This window comes from Bos javanicus, chromosome 29, assembly GCF_032452875.1.
Source record: "Bos javanicus breed banteng chromosome 29, ARS-OSU_banteng_1.0, whole genome shotgun sequence".
NCBI lineage: Eukaryota > Metazoa > Chordata > Mammalia > Artiodactyla > Bovidae > Bos > Bos javanicus.
Window position 1 is genome coordinate 17,373,064 of NC_083896.1, and position 20,357 is coordinate 17,393,420.

At 45.9% G+C, this 20,357-nt stretch overlaps 1 protein-coding gene and 1 long non-coding RNA gene across 9 annotated transcripts in view; one reads left to right on the forward strand and one right to left on the reverse strand.

Annotated features, from left to right (window-relative positions):
- Positions 1 to 20,357, forward strand: part of TENM4 (teneurin transmembrane protein 4) — an 854,243-nt gene that overhangs the window by 616,772 nt on the left and 217,114 nt on the right. For 7 of the 8 annotated variants that reach the window (XM_061407667.1, XM_061407664.1, XM_061407669.1 and 4 more), the window contains one exon: positions 17,012 to 17,182. The exons of the other annotated variant lie outside the window; for it this stretch is intronic. In XM_061407667.1, coding sequence (XP_061263651.1) covers positions 17,012 to 17,182 — 171 coding nt within the window. The remainder of the gene's footprint in view (positions 1 to 17,011; positions 17,183 to 20,357) is intronic. 8 annotated transcript variants of the gene reach the window in all.
- Positions 1,132 to 3,900, reverse strand: LOC133241751 (uncharacterized). Its single transcript, XR_009734678.1, has 3 exons — positions 3,842 to 3,900; positions 2,304 to 2,558; positions 1,132 to 1,272 (listed from the first exon to the last, which is right to left on the reverse strand). It is a non-coding gene; the product is annotated as an uncharacterized LOC133241751 (long non-coding RNA).

The following is a 20,357-nucleotide window of genomic DNA, read 5'->3' on the forward strand; positions in this document are numbered from 1 at the left end:
GAGAGAGCAATTCATTGTAGTCAGGAAGATCAGATAAAATTTCCCCAAGGCATTGAGCCTTGTAAATCAAGGAAGACACTGAAAGAGAAGCTAGGAATGGCTTTCTGGAAGATGGAACAGTCCAAACAAAGGCAAGGGACGCTAGATAGAAATGTTGGCTGTTTTGGCACCTGTCTCAGAAGACTGCGTTAAAATACCCATTTGTGCTTTGGACTTCGCATGGGCCTCGATCTCTCTGTTACTGAAGGCTCTCAGTGCTGAACTGCAGAAACCACGGGGACTGCAGGAGGATGCAGACTGCCTCCCCGCTTAGAGCAGAGGCTCCACTGGACAGATGCCCAAGAAATCCCTTGCCTTCACATGAGGCCTTTCAAATCCATCAGTCATCCCCAACATCCCTGCACTGTAGAAGATTATTAACTGCATTTTTTTTTAAATCCTGCAAACCCCAGATATGGAAACTGAGGCCTGCTGCAATTAAATTGCTTGTTTACCTGGAAGGACAGCTAAGTCATGGAGCTGGGTCTAGAAACCAGGTTTTATGATTCCAGGTCCTGTGTTCCGTAATTAGACGATGCTGGCTCTCAGAGCCCTCCTCCGATGTCTTCCCCTGCTGCCACACTCCATCCCTGAGGCCCAGAGCAAACAAGGGGACTTTGCCATCCTCTCCAGGGATGTCCTCTGCCCCCTTCCCTACCACGACCTCCTCTGATCTAACAGAGGTGGCAGCTCACATGCATCAAGAGCTAACCACGTGCCAGCCACGTTCTGCTACATGTATCTCTCATTTAAGCTTTCAGTGATCCTACCCATCCAGCAGACATTTGTCAAGTACCAGCCATGTGCTAGGCTGCCCGGGGGGCTCAGATGGTACAGAATATGCCTGCAATGTAGGAGAGAGACCTGGGTTCAATCCCTGGATTGGGAAGATCCGCTGCAGGAGGGCATGGCAACCCACTCCTGTATTCTTGCCTGGAAAATCCCCATGGACAGAGGAGTCTGGTGCGCTACCGTCCACGGGGTCGCAAGAGTCGGACACGACTGAGCGAGTGAGCACAGCACAGCCATGTGCTAGGTTCCATTCTGTTTTTATTTCCATCTCATAGATGAGAAACTAAGGCCTGAGGAGAACAAGCCAGTTTCCAAGGCCACATCACTAGTGAGTGCGAGAGCCAGAATTTGCCGCAGAGCCTGCCCTCTTCACAGTGTGCTCTGCGATTCCCAGAGCTGGAGTCGGGCTGGGGTGGGACTGGCATGGTTTACCGATCTGAGCTGCTGAGAGGATGCAGGGAGCTCCTTACTAAGAGAGAAATTACCTTTTCTTATGGAAGAAAATGGAGTATCCACGACTGCCCCCACCCCACCCTGGGACGTGCCTTGTGCCAGGATTGCCACGGGTATCCGTGGCATTGAGTGGAGCTGTGGTGTGCACGCAGAGTGCTCCAGGACTGGAGAGCAGAGGAGGCCCAGATGACATCAGGGACCTCGATACACATTGCTTATTGAGCCCTGGCCCCTCGTGTTATCTGATTCGCTGTCCTCCAGGCTCCATGGGGCTGTGGCATTAGCTTGTCACCAGTGTAACATTTCATTTCAGAGGAGGCCTTTCCTGCTAGTGTTTGGCAGACAGCTAGATTTATTGCACCTTTGAGCCTGGAGTTAGATTTTGCTCATAGCCTCCAGAGGGGGAAGAGGGAAAAAAAATGCCAGTATCATTAATTGTGCTCTGGCCTGCGTTTCATCACATTGTCCTAAATTTTACCATTCAGGCCATCTGTAGAATTTTACAGCAAGACAGGCTCTTTGGACTTGTGTGTGTGTTACTGTGCGAGTCTCTCTGTGCATATGAGCACATATATGATTCTGCCCACTATGCAGGCAAAAAAGATATTTGAGAGGAGGTAGAATGGTGAGGTAGCAAAGACTCAAAATGAGAATTTTAGAAGTAGCATTTTTCTTTACCTGAAAACTCTTCTTTCGAAACTTGTTTATGCATCCTCACTTTTCTGTAAAGCATTAAATTTATTAAACTGTTCTGTGCATATCCCTACTTGTGTCAGTCTGGGGCTGCATAGGAAGTTTCCCATGTAAATCTTTGCATTAGTCTGTGTATTAAACCTGGGTGTTCTTCCTTTCATTGATTAAGCAACATAATAATAATGTCTTATATTTTCAATACACTTGATAATCTATGAAGGGCTTTCCTTAAATTTAATCCTTATAAGAACCCCAGGAGATGACTTTATATACTTTCCCTTTCTACAGATAGAAAAATTGAGGATCAGAGTGGTTAGGTGACTTACCTCCAGTTGCATAGCTGGTTAAGACGAGAGCTGGGAGCCTGGCTTTCTCTACAGATCTGATCCACTGGGCACATAGGTGGGCAGCAGAGACATCAAGTGTCAGGGAGCACCTGGACACAGGCTGTCCGGGCAGTGGACACAGGAGAGGTGCTGAAGTAATGGGTAGGAACCGGGACGGATGGGAGAGCAGAGGGCACTTATGACCATGGGCTACGGTGGAAATTCTCACAGAAGATGTCAAGGTTTGAAGTAGGCCTTGAAGGATGGGAGAATGATTTTAAAAATAGGGAAGGTAGTGGCCATTCCACATAGAGGCATTGCATCAGTGAAGGCTGGGGCCTGGATGGACAAGAGTGTTCAAGGAACAGGAGAAACCCACACAAACACAGGCTCCAGGACAGGGAGAAGCCATGAGGAGTGTCGGGTACTGTACTTGATAAGCCTTCCAAATGCTGGAGTTTTCTAGCCTCATGAGAAATATCACCAACAGAGTTTGAGCAGTACGGCAGGTCCATGTAATAATGAGATCTCTTTTATTTTCCATTTTTGTCATTTCCACAGTTTCACATCTAACCAGAAAGGCAGTGTATGTATAGTGGCTGGGGACAGATTCTGGGCAGTCTGGATTCAGTTCAGATCTCAAGTGACTCTACCGCTTATGAAACGTGTGACCTTGGGCAAGTTGTCGGACCTCTTAGAGCCTTAGTCCCCTCCTCTTGCAAGTGAGGATAACAGTAGTACCTACAGTGTACGGCTTTGCAAGGATTAATTGATAACAGCTTCCCTTGTGGCTCAGATGAAAGAATCGGCCTGTAATGCAGGAGACACGGGTTCGATCTCTGGGCTGGGAAGATCCCCTGGCGAAAGGAATGGCCACCCACTCCTATTCTTCTGTTCTTGCCTGGGAAATCCCATGGACAAAGGAACCTCGTAGGCTACAGTTTATGGGGTCACAAAGAGTCAGACATGACTGAGCAACTAACACCGACACGTTTATCAAGCACTAAGCAGAGTGCTTGGTATCGTTAATGACAGCAGCTGTGGTTATCATCATCATCAACATGGTGCCTGGAGCTCCAGGCTGTCCTAAACTTCCTAGCCAAAGGGCTGAGTCAAACCAGGGGTCCCTAGAATATCCAAGAACTGAGTGCCTGGTTCTATGCTCAGACACAGCAGAGAGGCACGAAGATGTAGTCTAACTCCAAAGAGCTAGAAAAGACTCCCATGGGCAGGAGCCTGGGAAGCTGTGGTGAATAAAAGAGGAACACTTGCACACTCTGTTCCATGAGAGTTTACCACACTCTTTCAAAACGCTTCTCATTATAAAGAAATAGCATCCCTCGTTACAAATCCAGGTGGCAGACTCAGTGTTAAGCTGTCCGCCCTCATTCTTCCCACTGAACTGACTGTTCCGGAGGGGAAAGGCCTATCCTAATAATATATACACAAATTAAAACTCCATTTAGAGGTACAGCGGGGACCACCTCCTAATTGACTTTGATCACTGAGAAAAAAAAAAAAAAAAGCAAGCTAGTTACGTGGTTGGTTTGCCAAAGGAAACCAGGCGATGGGCGGGTGCCTCACGGAGCCCTGCGACAGGACATTTCTCTAGTAGCTATGGAAATGGAACCTAGCAACAGGCACATCCTCCTGCTGGAGCTCCCAAGGCAGAACCAAGCCCCCGGTTGCTTCAGCCCCGTTTGATGGTTCGGTGGCGGGGACAAGGCCTCACACATAAGAGGCTGGTCCTTGGCTAAGTTGAGACACCTTTTATAGAAATGCTTTAGATAGCCCAGTGAATGGCCTTGGTGCTTGCTTGCAAACACCATAAAGAAAGGGAACCTAGAGAGCTCCAGACCAGCCTTCTGCCTCCTCTGGGGAAATGACAGGCACTTTCCCTGGTTTCCCAGGCCGGCTGTGTAGCTCTGCTAGGGCAGGGCTGGCTTCACACCCCAGCAGGAGCAGCTAGATGGGCTTGTGACCCCAGGAGTGTCTCTGCTTACTGGATTCTTAGTGACACCTTGAGTTTGAAGGGGAGGTGGTGTGTCTTCCGCTGCATGGAGTTGCAGTGGCGTCGCTTCCTTGACTGCTCTGTTGGCCGTGATTTACTCAGAAGCTGCATGTTGTTCTGATCAGGATGGCAGGGAGGCCTGCCCTGGGCTCTGACAGTGGTCTGCGAAGGACTCAGGGCGTGCCGTGACCCAGAACCTGGGTTTGGGTCTTGGTGCCGCCATGACAAGTGGCACAATGATGGATGATTCTGCACCTTGGTTTTCTAGAGATACAAGATCAGGTGAATAATATCTACTTGGTCACTCTGTTTTGAGGTCCTTGCAATCCATAAAGTGGAGATACAGTCTTGCTTAAAAAGTGGTGGGATTAAACAACGGAATGAACATGCGCCCTCCCCCACTGTGTCAGGCACATGGTGCGATGTTTCATAAAGGAAGCCATTATTGTCTCAGTAACGGTCCTAATTACGTCTGTCTCCTTCCTTGCCTCTGTTTCTCCTTCTCTCCTGTGGGCCAGATGCTGGGGGCTTGGTGGAGACAAGAACATGATCCCTGCCTTGGAGGGAGGGCCTCCTGGTAGGCTGACATCACCTGCCCCAGGGGTTCATTCCCTCTACTTTAGGCTCAAGAAGATGACTCCTCTGGTCTGAGAGTGCAGCCCCCGTTGGAGGCACAAGCCCTGAGCGGGGCTTTCCTGCTCTCACAACATTTTCTGCTGTGACTCAGTGGCAGCGTCATTTAGTGGAGAGGACTCCCAGTGATGAATTCAGAGACTTGGGCTCAGCGTTGTTCCAGCCTCTGTCCCAGTCAAGCCTAAGTCCCATCTCCCCAGTGAGCAGGACTCAGGTTCAGTCAGAACAACATCCATACCCATCCCCCTCAACAGCCGCCAACCAGAGCAAAAACTCAAAAGAGTTCTCCACTTCTTCAAGAAATCTCCTTACTTCCCTTCTCAGTGAAAACCTTAATATACACTGCAAATGATGGTGATGATGATACATAGACGCTTACCCTCTGGTAGTCAATTGGAGCGAATGCCAAGCAACACGATAAGCTCGTGAAACACGTTCTTCCATCTTCACAGCAGTTCTTTGGAGCTAGACACTATTATCACCATTTTATAGAGGAGGACCCCGAGACTCAATGGAGTTGAATAACAGGAATGAAGTCATAGAACTGTAAACACAAGAACCAGAAACGGAACCCAGGGCTGCGTGGCTATGAAGCCTGTGCTCGTAACCAGTGTGTTTCATGCCTTCATTTTCTTGTGTCTGGAAGCAGCACAGCAGGGCAGGAAGAGGTTGGATTACTGGGCTGAGGTCCGTCCAAGGGGTGGTGGAGGTGGCCAACCCCTAGACTAGTCATGCACGGAAGAGGTCTTAGTAGAGCCCGTTGGGTGAAAGGTGCCCCGAGAAGACAGCTTTCTAATTCCATTACTGCAATAATAGCTGTTTACTCCATTCTGCACAAATTAGATTCCAGCCCCAGTTCCCCTACAACTTGCTGTGTCACCAGTTTTCAATGCCCTCCAGTTAAATTGACCTTTCATCTCTGCACTGACAGTGGCTGTGCCCACCGCCCCCTTTTCTAGCACCCATCCCCTCCTCAACTTGTTTTACAGAAATATCGAGTGGCTGCCAGCAAATCCTTGCTGAAAGGCCTCCTTTCCCCACAGCATTGCGTGGTGCAGAAAAATGATTAAGTGTGCCAGAGTCCATTCTCCAGAAAACACTTAATTTGGGGGTGAGAGACAGTAACCCTGATTGTTGCAGTCAGGTTTATCCAGAGATGGGAAGAAAGGCAATATATTTACTTGATTTAAAATTAGCCCCACGTAGTCACCAGTAGGATCCTGTCAGGCTGCTTTATACTGATTCCGCTTTTAAAAACTGTTTTATCCATTGGGCAAATATCTCGAGCTCCTTTGCCCAAAGCCCTCAACTCAAAGGAATTTTCAGTTGGCATTTTTGCAGTTGGCATGGGAGGGAAATTAAGGGCCATGTATGGAGAGAAGGAAAGGTGATGGGCAGAGTTGGCTTAAACAGGTCTTTCAAGGGATCTCGAATTTAGGAAAATCAGAGCAAAATGACAGCAATGATGACAGCTGCCGTTTGCTTTGTTCCTACTGTGTGCCAGGCACAGTTCTAAACAAATCATGCGTGTTGTTCCATTTAATCCTTTAATGTAATATTGCTATCTGTTTTACAGATAGAGAAACTGAGACTCAGAAAGGCAAAGTCATTTATCCAGAATCAGGACCCTAGGAAATGATACAGCTCTGAAGGCTCCAGATAGACCCCCATTTGACAACTGATCCTGCCAAAGTCACTTGATTTTGCATGGTTTTGACTGTGGAGGTCAGCCATGCCTATGGCAGTCAGGGTGTAAACATGGAAAGTATCTTGGGAGGTGTCTTTGGGAAGATCATGAAGCCTCTATGAGCCTCCCCTTTCTTCATTTGTGAAATGGGAATACTGATCATTTTCTCAAGGTTTATGTAAGGACTGAATGAAATAGCGTATGGAATTCCCCTTGCCTAAACGTCTGACCTGTGGCATAGACTCAAAACCGGAATTTCCCCGCTCTGCTCTATCGTTTTTGTACTCTTGCTCCTCCTGAGACTGGGTTGTAGAACTTCCTTTTTAAGGTAAACAGCATGGAAATGAGTTTGGAAATCAGTGCAGAAAATTTGTCACACATCCTACACTGTGATTCAAAGCCTGATGTCGTTTTTACATATGTCTTTCTAGATGTTTTTTTATAAACATACTATGCACGCAAAAACATGCAACTCTGTGTCCTACTTTCTTCCCCCTTAAAATTACATGATAAGCATTTGCCCTCATTGCTCATTGTCAGTTCAGTTCAGCTTTTCACTCATGTCTGACTCTCTGCAATCCCATGGACTACAGCACGCCAGGCTTCCCTGTCCATCACCAACTCCCGGAGCCTACTCAAACTCATGTCCATCGCATCAGTGATGTCATCCAACCATCTCATCCTCTGTTGTCCCTTCTGCCTTCGGTCTTTCCCAGCATCAGGGTCTTTTCCAATGAGTGTTCTTCTCATCAAGTGGCCAAAGTATTGGAGTTTCAGCTTCAGCATCAGTCCTTCCAATGAATATTCAGGACTGATTTCCTTTAGGATGGACTGGTTGGATCTCTTTGCAATCCAAGGGACTCTCAAGAGTCTTCTCCAACACCACAGTTCAAAAGCATCAATTCTTCGGTGCTCAGCTTTCTTTACAGTCCAACTCTCACATCCATACATGACCACAGGAAAAACTATAGCTTTGACTAGACCTTTGTTGATACAGTAATGTCTCTGCTTTTTAATATGCTGTCTAGGTTGGTCATAGTTTTTCTTCCAAGGAGTAAGTGTCTTTTAATTTCATGGCTGCAGTCACCATCTGCAGTGATTTTGGAGCCCCCCAAAATAAAGTCTGTCACTGTTTCCATTGTTTCCCCATCTATTTGCCATGAAGTGATGGGACCAGATGCCATGATCTTAGTTTTCTGAAAGTTGAGTTTTAAGCCAACTTTTTCACTCTCCTCCTTCACTTTCATCAAGAAGCTCTTTAGTTCTTCTTCACTTTCTGCCATAAGGGTGGTGTCATCTGTGTATCTGAGGTTATTGATATTTCTCCCGGCAATCTTGATTCCAGCTTTGTGCTTCATCCAGCCCAGCATTTCACATGATGTACTCTGCATAGAAGTTAAATAAGCAGGGTGACAATATACAGCCTTGACATATTCCTTTCCCAATTTGGAACCAGTCTATTGTTCCATGTCTAGTTCTAACTGTTGCTTCTTGACCTGCATACAGATTTCTCAGGAAGCAGGTCAGGTGGTCAGGTATTCCCATCTCTTGAAGAATTTTCCAGTTTGTTGTGATCCAGTCAAAGGCTTTGGCATACTCAATAAAGCAAAAATAGATGTTTTTCTGGAACTCTCCTGCTTTTTCGATGATCCAGCAGATGTTGGCAATTTGATCTCTGGTTCCTCTGCCTTTTCTAAATCCAGCTTGAACATCTGGAAGTTCACAGTTCATGTTCATGAAGCCTGGCTTGGAGAATTGTGAGCATTACTTTACTAGCATGTGAGATGAGTGCAATTTTGCGGTAGTTTGAGCATTCTTTGGCATTGCCTTTCTTTGGGATTGAAATGAAAACTGATTTTTCTAGTCCTGTGGCCACTGCTGAGTTTTCCAGATTTGCTGGCTTATTGAGGGCAGCACTTTCACAGCATCATCTTTCAGGAGTATCAGTTATTTTTCATAATGATTAGCTTACATTCCATCCAGTCCCTGTATCATAATTTAGCTCAGTCATTCTCCTGTTTTAAGACATGTACATTGCTTCTGATTTTCTTAATAATGCACTGCAGTGTACAGCTCTGTGTATATGACTTCTAAGCTTGAAGCCTTTGAATGTTGTGGCTTTGGTGCAAAACCCGGGGTAGAACTCGGGGAAGGAAACTGTCATTTTGTGGTTGTTACTGTTTCGCCTTTCTGCTTTGTGCTTTCCACCTTACAGGACCATAAATAGGAGAACTCCAATGAGTTATATCTTACAGAAATGATGCAACAAGCAACTGGGCACTAACTTAAACAGAAAAGTAGATAGCCGTGCACCTTGGTTGGGTCCCGCTGCCTTTTGAAGCCAAAAAAAAAAACTGCCACTGGAGCCAACAGTTTCTTGATTAGAGCTTCATCTCTAATCACTACCTGGAGCTGCTGATTCACAAATGCAAGTGGCTTTGTGCTTTCGATTTGGGGAAGGGAAGCGTCTTGTGACGGTAGAACCTCTCCTGTGCACATTGGTGACTCCTGCACAATGACTTTGTTAATTGCCTCCTGCTGGCTGGGTGCTGGGAGGGGGGAACTGTCAACATTGAACATCTATTGGGCGTTTTTCTTAAAAATGTCAAGATGGAGCTTGCACTTTCCCAGCCTTCTCTCATGTCTTGCTGGGCAGGAAAAGGCAACTGGAAAATGTCAGCCCTGGGATCAGAGGGACCACAACTGAGGGAATAAGAAAATTCTCCCACCCTAGCTCCTGGCTTTTAGAAATCATTAACATTTCAACGTGGGTGATCCTGTGAACTCACTACCTTTCCACATCCTTTTTCTGAACTCTTTAACATCTTTTCACCTTTTTATTTAATTACAAACTAGTTTAAAGGGAACACCAGTATCACGTTCATTATTTAGATCACTTTCCATGTACTTGGGAGAGTTTTGTACACACAGTTGTATAAATACCTCAGAGTATAATTTAGATAATCCTGTGATGTACATTGATGGTTACCATTAATTCCTCTGGAAAAGGGGATTACGATGATTATAATTTATACTGTTTCAGTGGCCTGGTCTTAAAGCAGACTGAAGAGGACTGTGTATACTTCTGAGCCTTTTGGGATACTTGGTGGTTACTTCCAAGTCCTCTGGATAGCATGCACTGACTGCTGTCCACAGCTGCAAATGAGGGCTGCTGTGGGGTAAGAAATATTATCACCATGGGGACCCCCACAGATTCATTTCAGCCTTTATTACCCATTTTAATCTATTTAAAGTAAACCATATAAAAGAGGAATCTTGGCTGGGGAACACAGACTCCTGAGTTTGAAATTTCACCTCAAACTTATACCAGCTCTGTGGTGTTAGGTAACTTACTCTGAAGTATATCAAAAATATATCCCCATAGCTCAGTTTCTTTTCAGTTCTGATCTCTGGTGGTCCCAGCCTGCAGTGGCTTGAAGCAGGGCTTGGGTTCCTGGCCAGAGATTGAGGTCACGTCACGTTAGTGAGAGCACCAAATCCTAGCCACTAGGCCCATGGTGACAAGGCCCTGGCCCTTCAGCTTTGCAGAAAAAGAACTCCCGCAAAGATGGAAAGTAGTGAAACAAGCATTCACTAGGAGGAAAAGAGAGTACAGTCTGTGCAGATAGACACATACGGAGAGAGAGTCACGCCCTGGTGGTGGTTTGAATCACTTTTATGGGGCATGCCTTCCTGGTTTCCTTTGGCCCATCATTTTGCTTTGCCTGGCTCTGAGTCTGTATTTGGTGTGTCTCAGGATCCTCCCCTGTGTGCATACTCATCCCTTAACCAAGATGGACTCTAGCGAAGAGACTTATGGGTAGTTGACATCACTTACTATGGGGTAGCACCCCTTCTCTTTTGACCTTCAAGGAGCCCTTCTGCGCATGTGTAGTGGGACGGTCTCCTTGACTTTGAAAATGAGGAATATGTGGTCTTTTATCTCTTATCCAGTCAGGGCCCAGCCTCCTCCATCATCCTGCCTTTGTGGAGTTTCTGCTATTAGGAAGTTTCTGTCCACAGGCAAGAAGCTGAGCAGCCTGGAGCCTGTCTGTCTCCTGACTCAATTCCATTGTACCTGTGAGCCAGTGGTTTTTCAACCCATCTTTCCATGAGGATTACATTGATTACTATAAATTAAGAATATGGCATGTAGTATGCATGGCGGAAAGTGAAGAGGAACTAAAAAGCCTCTTGATGAAAGTGAAAGAGGAGAGTGAAAAAGTTGGCTTAAAGCTCAACATTCAGAAAACTAAGATCATGACATCTGGTCCCATCACTTCATGGGAAATAGATGGGGAAACAGTGGAAACAGTGTCAGACTTTATTTGTGGGGGCTCCAAAATCACTGCAGATGGTGACTGCAGCCATGAAATTAAAAGACGCTTACTCCTTGGAAGAAAAGATATGACCAGCCTAGATAGCATATTAAAAAGCAGAGACATTACTTTACCAACAAAGGTCCGTCTAGTCAAGGCTATGGTTTTTCCAGTGGTCATGTATGGATGTGAGAGTTGGACTGTGAAGAAAGCTGAGCACCGAAGAATTGATGCTTTTGAACTGTGGTGTTGGAGAAGACTCTTGAGAGTCCCTTGGACTGCAAGGAGATCCAACCAGTCCATTCTGAAGGAGATCAGCCCTGGGATTTCTTTGGAAGGACTGATGCTAAAGCTGAAACTCCAGTACTTTGGCCACCTCATGCGAAGAGTTGACTCATTGGAAAAGACTCTGATGCTGGGAGGGATTAGAGGCAGGGTGGAAAGGGGACGACAGAGGATGAGATGGCTGGATAGCATCACCGACTCGATGGACGTGAGTTTGAGTGAACTCAGGGAGTTGGTGATGGACAGGGAGGCCTGGCGTGCTGCGATTCATGGGGTCGCAAAGAGTCAGACACGACTGAGGGACTGAACTGGTGCAGTCCAGGTGGGCTTCCCAGGTGGCATTAGTGATAAAGAACCTGCCTGCCAATGCAGGAGACATAAGAGACCTGGGTTTGATCCCTGGGTTGGGAAGATCCCCTGGAGGAGGAAATGGCAACCCACTCCTCCAGTATTCTTGTCTGGAGAATCCCCATGGTCAGAGGAGCCTGGCAGGCTACAGTCCATAGGGTTGCAAAAAGTCGGACGTGACTGAAGTGACTTAGCATCCATGCATGTATGCACTCCAGTTGATACCGGGTTTTGAGTTACTGTTGTTATTGTTATCAAGGACAAAGAAAAATGGTTGCTTGAGCTTGTGTTTTCTTTGGACAGTCTCTGACCAAGTAAGCTTTGTGTGCTTTGAGAAGAGAACAGAGCAAACCATTTTCCTTCCTTCTGTCTTTCCATTGGGTGTAAAATTGACCACCCATCAAACAGTACAGTAGAAGAGTCGAGGGGCCCCTAGCATGACATATTTAAGACTGGATCGCAGGTTGAAGGTCCCTTTCATTCTGGCGCTAAGATGACATTACCTGTGGAACTTGGCTTCTCTGACTCTGTATCCTTATCTCTCTATATCTTTCCTTCTAGCCGGCCATTTCTCAGCCCAGTTTTGGTGGCCCCATACTCACTTGCCTACCGCCAGCCTCCAGAATTATTTCTGGAGGACTGGGTCTCCTGAGAGTCCAGTTACAGCTGGATCCAGACCTGGCTTCCCTTGCTGGTTTCCAGGAGCACATCGTCTGCAGATTGACCGAGAGACCCGCCAGCCTCACAGCTGTGGGGGCCCCTGTTTATGATCACCGGTGGGGGGTGGGGGCCAGGCTGAGAAGCAGAGGAGCCGACATCCTCCCCCGTCCAGTGGTGGGCTGCTGTGCCCTAATTAACTGCCCTGGAACGCCAGATCTTGTTAGCGTTTTCACCTGGAATACTTTTTTCACTGGCTTTTCTTCCCCCTCCGCCTACTTTTTTTTTTTTTTTAAAGCAAGAACTTGCTTTTGCATCTTATTAAAATAAGAGGTAGCTTTGACAATAAAAATATTTCTCTTCACAAAGCTGTGAGAGTCTGTTCATCGTGGGATTAGTTAATTCTCCTGACCTTTTAACAAGACAGCTCTCTTTGCACACTTAGATGAGATAATTGATTCTAATAGGCAACGAAGCCCTGCTCATTTAACTGCATATATCTGAGTTGTCTGCAGTTCAGGCAATTTTTCCACTACCTTTGGAGTTGCCAGTAAATAGATTGAAACGGTAAGAAGGTAAGCAGAACTGTGAGCTAATTCAGCCCCAGAAGTAGCAGCATAGTCACTTCTAACAGGCCGGTGAATTTTATTATTATTGGAAACTACACAGGGACAGTAAGGAGCAGTCTGAAGCACTTCATTGAGTGCTTGGTACCTAAAAAGTGCTCTATAAATGTGAGCTACTGTTTTATCAGTATCATCAACAGTATGAATATAATGGTTATAAAATACAGCAATCACACATGGGTACAGTTTATAATATGCTTTGCCATATGTTATCACCCAAAGTGAAATTGTTAGTCATTCAGTTGTGTCTGATTCTTTTCAACCCCCTGGACTGTAGCCCGCGAGGCTCCTCCATCCTTGGGATTTTCCAGGCAAAGATACTGGAGTGGGTTGCCATTGCCTTTTCTAGATCTTCCCGACCCACGGACCAAACCCAGATCTCCTGCATTGCAGGCAGATTCTTTACCATCTGAGCCACCCGAGAGCCCATATTACCACATAGAAAGAAGAAAGGGAAAGTGAAATCTTTTCCGACTCTTTGCGACCACATGGACTGTAGCCTACCAGGCTCCTTCATCCATGGGATTTTCCAGGCAAGAGTACTGGAGTGGATTGCCATTTCCTTCTCCAGGGGATCTTCTCAACCCAGGGACTGAACCCGGGTCTCCCGCATTGCAGGCAGACGCTTTACCATCTGAGCCACCAGGGAAGCCCTATATGACCACATATGATGTAATAATTCTTTGAAATATTTTTATCCTCACTTCTCAGATAAGAATACTTTAGCTAGGAAGTGGCAGTTAGGATTCAAAGCCAGTTTTCTTGCCGTCAGTCCAGGACACTTTCCCCTGTGTCATAGTAACCAAAGAGAAAGCAGAGGGTCAGATCGCATCTCTGGTACCAGTGTACACGGTCCTGGTTAAGCCGAACTTGTGTGCGTCCTCAGTGGGTTTTGTTTGGACCAGGAGTCAGAAGGTTGTGCTGCGCTCCGCTCTTCTCTACAGGTTTTTGCATCTTGAAGACAGTCACACAACCACTCAAGACCACCATCAGTGACCATTCCACAAACGGGCTAAATAACACAACTTTCTGTCTACTTCACAGGATCCTCTGTTGCTGCCTTAAAAAGACATGTAAGAGGCTTAGAGTCAGCTTCCTGTGTAAAGGAGGGTGTCTTTATAATGCCCACCCACCTTGTTGGATAAAGCTAGTGAGAGGCAGAATGGCAGAGTCAGGAGAGCCTGACTTTTCCAGCCAGAGAGGGAAATGGTTTGTGATTTCAGGATTCAAAGAGTTTGGGATTCTAGGCTAGGATTCGAGGCCACTTGTTAGCCATGTAAATTGAAGTCTTTGTGTCTTAGTGTCTTTTCATCGGCAAAAATGGGATTATCACCTTCTAGGACTGTTGTGAGAATGAAAGGAAATACTGTATTTGCTGCTTTTAGCACAATGCCTGGCACATGGAAAACACTCAAGAAATCATAGTTTCATAATTATCGTAATTTTAATTAACCTTCTGAGTTAATTAAGTATGCACATCTGTAAATTGGGTCTGGTTGAGTTGGGTGAGGATTAGAGGTAATGTATGCAAATTACCCAGGACACTGCCTAGCAAGCCCTTGGTCCTCTGTGAAAACAATTACAGTGGGCCTTCATATCTCTTGTCGATTGGTCCTTTGCTGTCTTCCTCTGGCCCTCTTACTGGGTCAGCCACCGCCGCCTCTGGGCCTTCCAGTCCTTCTGAATGTACTTTGTTGCTTGTCCATCTCCCCTACCTCTGAACTCTTGGAAGCAGGGAGTATCTGATTTGGTTCTGGCTCTCAGCGTCAGCCACGGGTCCTGGCTTTTAGAAAATGTTCATCAACTGAGCAAAGGAGGGACACTGAGCACAAGGTGCTGTGGAGTCAGGGACTGGAGTAGTACTTAACTCTGTATGTAGGGGATCAGAGAAGGCCTCCCAGAAGGGATAAGTATGGACCGTTGATAAGGCTCAAGTTTTAGATCCTGAATGGGATTTAGGCACACATTTCTGGAGAAGAAAATGGCAACCCACTCCAGTATTCTGGCCTGGAAAATCGCATGGATGGAGATGCCTGTAGGCTACAGTCTATGGTAGGCTACAGTCTATGGGGTCGCAAAGAGTCGGACACGACTGAGCGCCTTCACTTTGTACGAGCTCACAAACCTTTTTGGAAACATGCTGCCTAGAGCACTGTATATCTCAAGGCACAGTATCCATTCTTTAGTGTCTACTGATCTCTTCTAGATTGCTGCAGAAGACTATTTAGCAGTTACTACATTGCAAAGAAATTTTTAAAACAGAAATGCATGCATGTGAATCAAAACCACAGAATTCCCCCAAATTACAAAAATGCAGACAAGCTAAATGTGCAACAGATATGTGATGAAATGTAAAATGTGAATCAGTCCCCTTTCCCAGGCCCTTAGCATCTCTTCCTTTAGAGGGTTGCCACTGTTACCAGTGTCTTTCATATCCTCTCAGACTCTATATACAGAATCCTTTTCTTAACCCAAAGGTAGAATAGCAAAGGCCTTCGGGCTGCAGTATCTGTGGTGTACAGGCTTAGTTGCTCCAAGGCATGTGGAATCTTCCCAGACCAGGATCAAACCTGTGTCTCCTGCATCGGTAGGTAGATTCACATCCACTCTACCACCAGGGAAGTCCCTCCATTCATATTTTTGTCCTGAGCATGTGTTAAATCGCTTCAGTTGTGTCCAGCTCTGTGCATCTCTATGGCCTATAGCCTGCCAGGCTCCTCTGTCCATGAGATTCTCCAGGCAGGAATACTGGCGGTGTATTATTGTTCTGCACGTTACCATTTTCCTTCCCAAAAAATGTATAAAAAAGTTTTCTCATTCTTTTTTATGGTTGCACAGTATATTGTATGGGCTTCCCCAGTGGCTCAGCAGGTAAAGAATCCTCCTGCAGTGCAGCAGACACGGGAGTTGCAGGTTTAATCCCTGGGGCGGGTGGGAGTGGGGGAAGATCCCCTGGAGGAGGAAATGACAACCACTCCAGTATTCTTGCCTGGAAAGTCCCATGGACAGAGGAGCCTGGTGGGCTAAGTCCATGGGGTCGCGAAGAATTGGACACAGCTCAGTGACTAAGCACACACACAGTGTATTGGATGAATGTAACTTGTCTGGCTCCTTGTTTGTGGACTGGTTTCCAGTGTTTACGGCTTCCCTGGTGGCTCAGCTGGTAAAGAATCTGCCTGTAATGCAGGAGACCTGGGTTTGGTCCCTGGGTCGGGAAGATCCCCTGGAGAAGGGAACAGCTACCCACTCCAGTGTTCTGGCCTGGAGAATTCCATGGACTATATCGTCCATGGGGGTCGCAAGGAGTCGGACATGACTGAGCGACTTTCACTTTCCAATGTTTTGCTATTACAAGCAATGCTGTAGTGAATAACCTTGTATGCACTCACAAACCTAATTTTGTGTAAATGTGAGCATATCTGGAGGAGAATTGGAATCTCTGAGTTCCAGGGTAAAGGGTATGGGTATTTTATTTTATAGCTTTTCTCGAACTGCCCTCTCTGTAAGGTCTGTACCAGCTTATGCTCACACCAAACCAGCTGAGTATGAGAGTGCTTGTTTCCTGTTCTCTTCCAATACTGTATATTTTCAGCCTTCTAAAAATCTTTGCCAAACCATATATGAAGAACCGTATTTTAAAGTTTAACTTCCATTTCTTCTACCCTGAGTAATGTGTAGAGAGTCCTTTCATACAGCCGAGAGCCAGGTGCATTTCTTATTCTATAAACTGTCTGCCCATCTCCTATGCCTGTTCTCCTACTGGGTGGTTGGACTTTGCTTATTATTTGTAAGCATTATTTTTATATTAAGGAAATTAAGCCTTGATGAAACAAGTTGCCGTTTTCCCCTGTAGATTGTTATTTTTAATCTTTTAAAGCAAAAGGCCTAGACCTCCTGAAAGTCCCCCCGTCCTGCTCCTCTCCCTGCACCCCTACACTGTGAGCCCTTGAGGGCAGGGTCCGTGCCCGGGTCATCCCTGTGACCCAGTCCCCTCCGTGGCACCCAGAGCTCTCTCCAGGGGCTCAGTGTTGAACTGAACTGAATTCCCGTGTTCCCCACCCCCACCTGCCCTCCCCTATGGCTTGGGAGTCCCGTTTCCGCCTCCAGCAGAAAAAGATGACTTTTCTCATTGCTCACCACAGCCATGCACCTGTTTGGCCTAAACTGGCACCTGCAGCCGATGGAGGGGCAGATGTATGAGATCACGGAGGACACAGCCAGCAGTTGGCCTGTGCCAACGGACGTCTCCCTGTATCCCTCAGGGGGCACTGGGTTAGAGATCCCTGACAGGAAAGGCAAAGGAGCCGCAGAAGGTAGGGTCGCTGTGTTGTTCGTGTCGTGAGTCCTCTGTGTCTGCCTTTGAGCGAGGAGACCGCCATCCTGCGTGCCATATGCCTGACTCACAGCTCCATGCCCTGGTGCTTCCTCCATCCCCCCGCACTCCACGCCGCTGCCGGGCCACCCATGTCTTCATCGCAGTTCCTCGTCACTGTGAGCTCATCGCGGGGCTTGGGCAGGGCTCATGGTCCTCAGCGGCATCCCATCCCATACCTCAGGGGAAGCATCGTGGGCTTTCACACTGCTGGGCGGCCGTCTTTGATGGTGTGGGATCATGATACGCCTTCCGGGGCAGCCTCGTGGCATGAATGGGCGTCTCTTGGAGTGGGGTGTGTGGCAAGGTGGGTAGAGGGTGTGGTGTACATGAAATATCCTTGGACCTTGTGGTTTAAGGAAAACACCACTCCCACTGTTCTAGCATTTTCCTACCACGTGGCCTTGAGCAAGTCACTTAATTTTCCTGAGCTCGTTTCCTCATCTCCAGGCACAGTAATTGTTAGTGTTTGTTCAGTATGTTTGTTCAAAGCTTTTTGTGAAGAACATTTCATGTTTAATCCTCACAGAGATCCTGTGAAGTAAGTATAATTGTTTACAGCCATTTTAGATGCAAAAACTAAGGACCACATAGATTAAGTGACTTGGCCAGAGTCACACTGCCAGTGGAATTTGGGACGTGGCCCAGGTCTGTGGTCCACAGGGCTCTTGCTGTCTCCATAAGTTGCCCTACCTGACTCACCTCATGGTTATAAGACCCTGAAGGAGATGTGAATAAGGAACCCCACTGTACAATGAGATACAGATGTTTCTGTATTAATGATGGAAGTGGTGGTGACATTTGGGGTTTGGCATTCTTGAATGGGACATCCATAGACCCATTTTTTGAATTTCTTAGGGGTCTTTCTAACATGCCACCAACTTATTGGTAAATTCTGTCACTGTCAGCCAGGAGTGGCAGATCCACAAGAACTGGCACCAGTGAGGAGGTCTGAGCTCATGAGCCAGGCTGGTTGTCATTCTAGGGAATGTGACCATCCCTTCTCATGTGACCACTTTTTTTTTTTCTGGTGTTACCCTAGTCAGCAAAGTGGTTACAGCTGCCACCAGCCTTCACTGCCTTTCCTCTTATCTCAGCTAACTTTGGGTCGTGGCTCCTGAGCTTCCCTGTCCTTTTAAGAGTTTGTCTTCTAGTGATCAGTGTGGTTAACAGAGTAGCATATGGCTAGTCACAGCAGTTATTCATGACCTCTGAATGGTCTTGAAGTCCAAAATCAACTCTTGACCAATGACCATCTTTAAGGAAACTGAGGGCATTTCTACAGAGCCAAATCAGAACCTCTGCCTGCTATTTTGATGGGCAAAGCCAGTCTTCTCCTTTATAAAGATTTTCAGACTTAAGACATTGAATAACTTACACTTGCTTTGCACCTTAGTAGGATATGGAGGGAGCATGGATAGGGTCATGGGAAGAACTCTGGGTTAGGAGTCTAGAACCCTGAGTTCAAGTTCAGCTGCTGCCACTCATGATGCCCTTAAGCAAATCCCTTGAAAGACTTTCTCGGCTTCATATTCCTCCTCATTAAAAGGAGGTGATTGATCTATATTATCTCTAAAGTCTGTTCTAATTCACAAGCTCTACATGTGAAATTAGTAATAGCATCATCACATGATTAACCAGATTCTTCTTTAGAAGTTTTTTCAGGTTGGCTCTGTCCATGGTCCTGCCTGTCGCCTTGTGATTCCCATGTCAGCTTACAGTGTCAGATGCCATAGGTGAATACGTAAATGACAACTGTCTTTAGATTAGTATCAACCAATGCAGATTTAAGATATGTGTAACCCTCAAAGATCTCATTTAGAAAAATGTGAGTTTTCTGTATGATCTCTATCAAACTTTCTTTAAACAGGACCTGGGTCTATCTAAAATCTCCCACTCTAATGAAATTAGTTTGCGGATTGCTTGGATTTTGCTTTGTTTTTCCTAAGGAGCAGGAGGTGCAGATAAGAGATAAAATTGCACCAGTTTATTGGTTTACTCTCATTGGAATATTTTTGCTTAAAGGGATTATCTGTCATTACTAATGCAATTGGAAATCCTGTTTACAAACCCCCAAAATGCAGTGTGATGTTGTAAAGTGGTCAGCATCAAAAGCAATTACTGTGATAAAAAAATACGTCCGTCTGGAGAAACAGAGGACAAAGCTTCCCAGAGTTTATGTGAGACTGTCACAGGGTTCTTAATTTCTTTTGCCTTGGTCAAAGCAGTGTCTACTCAGTTCATGTTTTTAACTATGATGTTAAAAATCTAGTTCCTTAGACATATCTCAAGGGGGAAAGCTTCTAACCCTGATGTGAGCACACATTTCCTGTCCTTTCTGAGGGTATCAGAGAAGAGAGCTGATTCCAGAATGAAGAGTAGAGCCCCATTGCACAGTGATAGGGGAAGCAGTGTGGTAGGAAGAGGACAGATGGGCCGTGGAGCCAGACAGTCCAGGCTTTGCGTCCTGGTCTGGCCATTTATTGGCTCTGCCACTCCATTTCCTTTGGCCTTAGTTTCCTCATCTGTGGAACAAGGATGGCTCATACCTATCTTTCCAAAGACTGGTTATGAGGAAGTATTCAATAAATGTGAGTTCCTTTTCTTCTTATTCATTTAAATCCCAAGCCATTCCATGTCTGTCATTAGAAATCTCAGAATTCCAGACTAATTAATATTCTTTCCTCAAAGATTCTACAGAGTTTAGGGCATGCTTGAATATTTTTAAAGGGTGTGTATTTTTTAATTTTACAAGTGAAGTATATGATGAACCCAGTATTTTAAAGGCTCATCATGTCTCTGAGAATAACATCAAACTGCAATGTATTCTGTACTTTCAAAGTGGCTATAACCATTTCAGAGCTGTCATGGGATGGAAACCAAATACAGCAGCTTTCTGAAGTAAAACCACAAGAACTTATGTTATGCATTAATGGAGAAAGGGGGAAAAGCATTGAATAAACAAGCATTTCTGATGGTTTAATTGGTGGGCTAGGTTAGCATTTTCTTCTTTCTGCAATGAAATCAAAATTGCCCATCAGTTTGAACCATGCAAATTGCTGCATACAGGCTCAGCTGGGCTTTCAGCTTATTTTGATAACCAAATAAATTTCAAA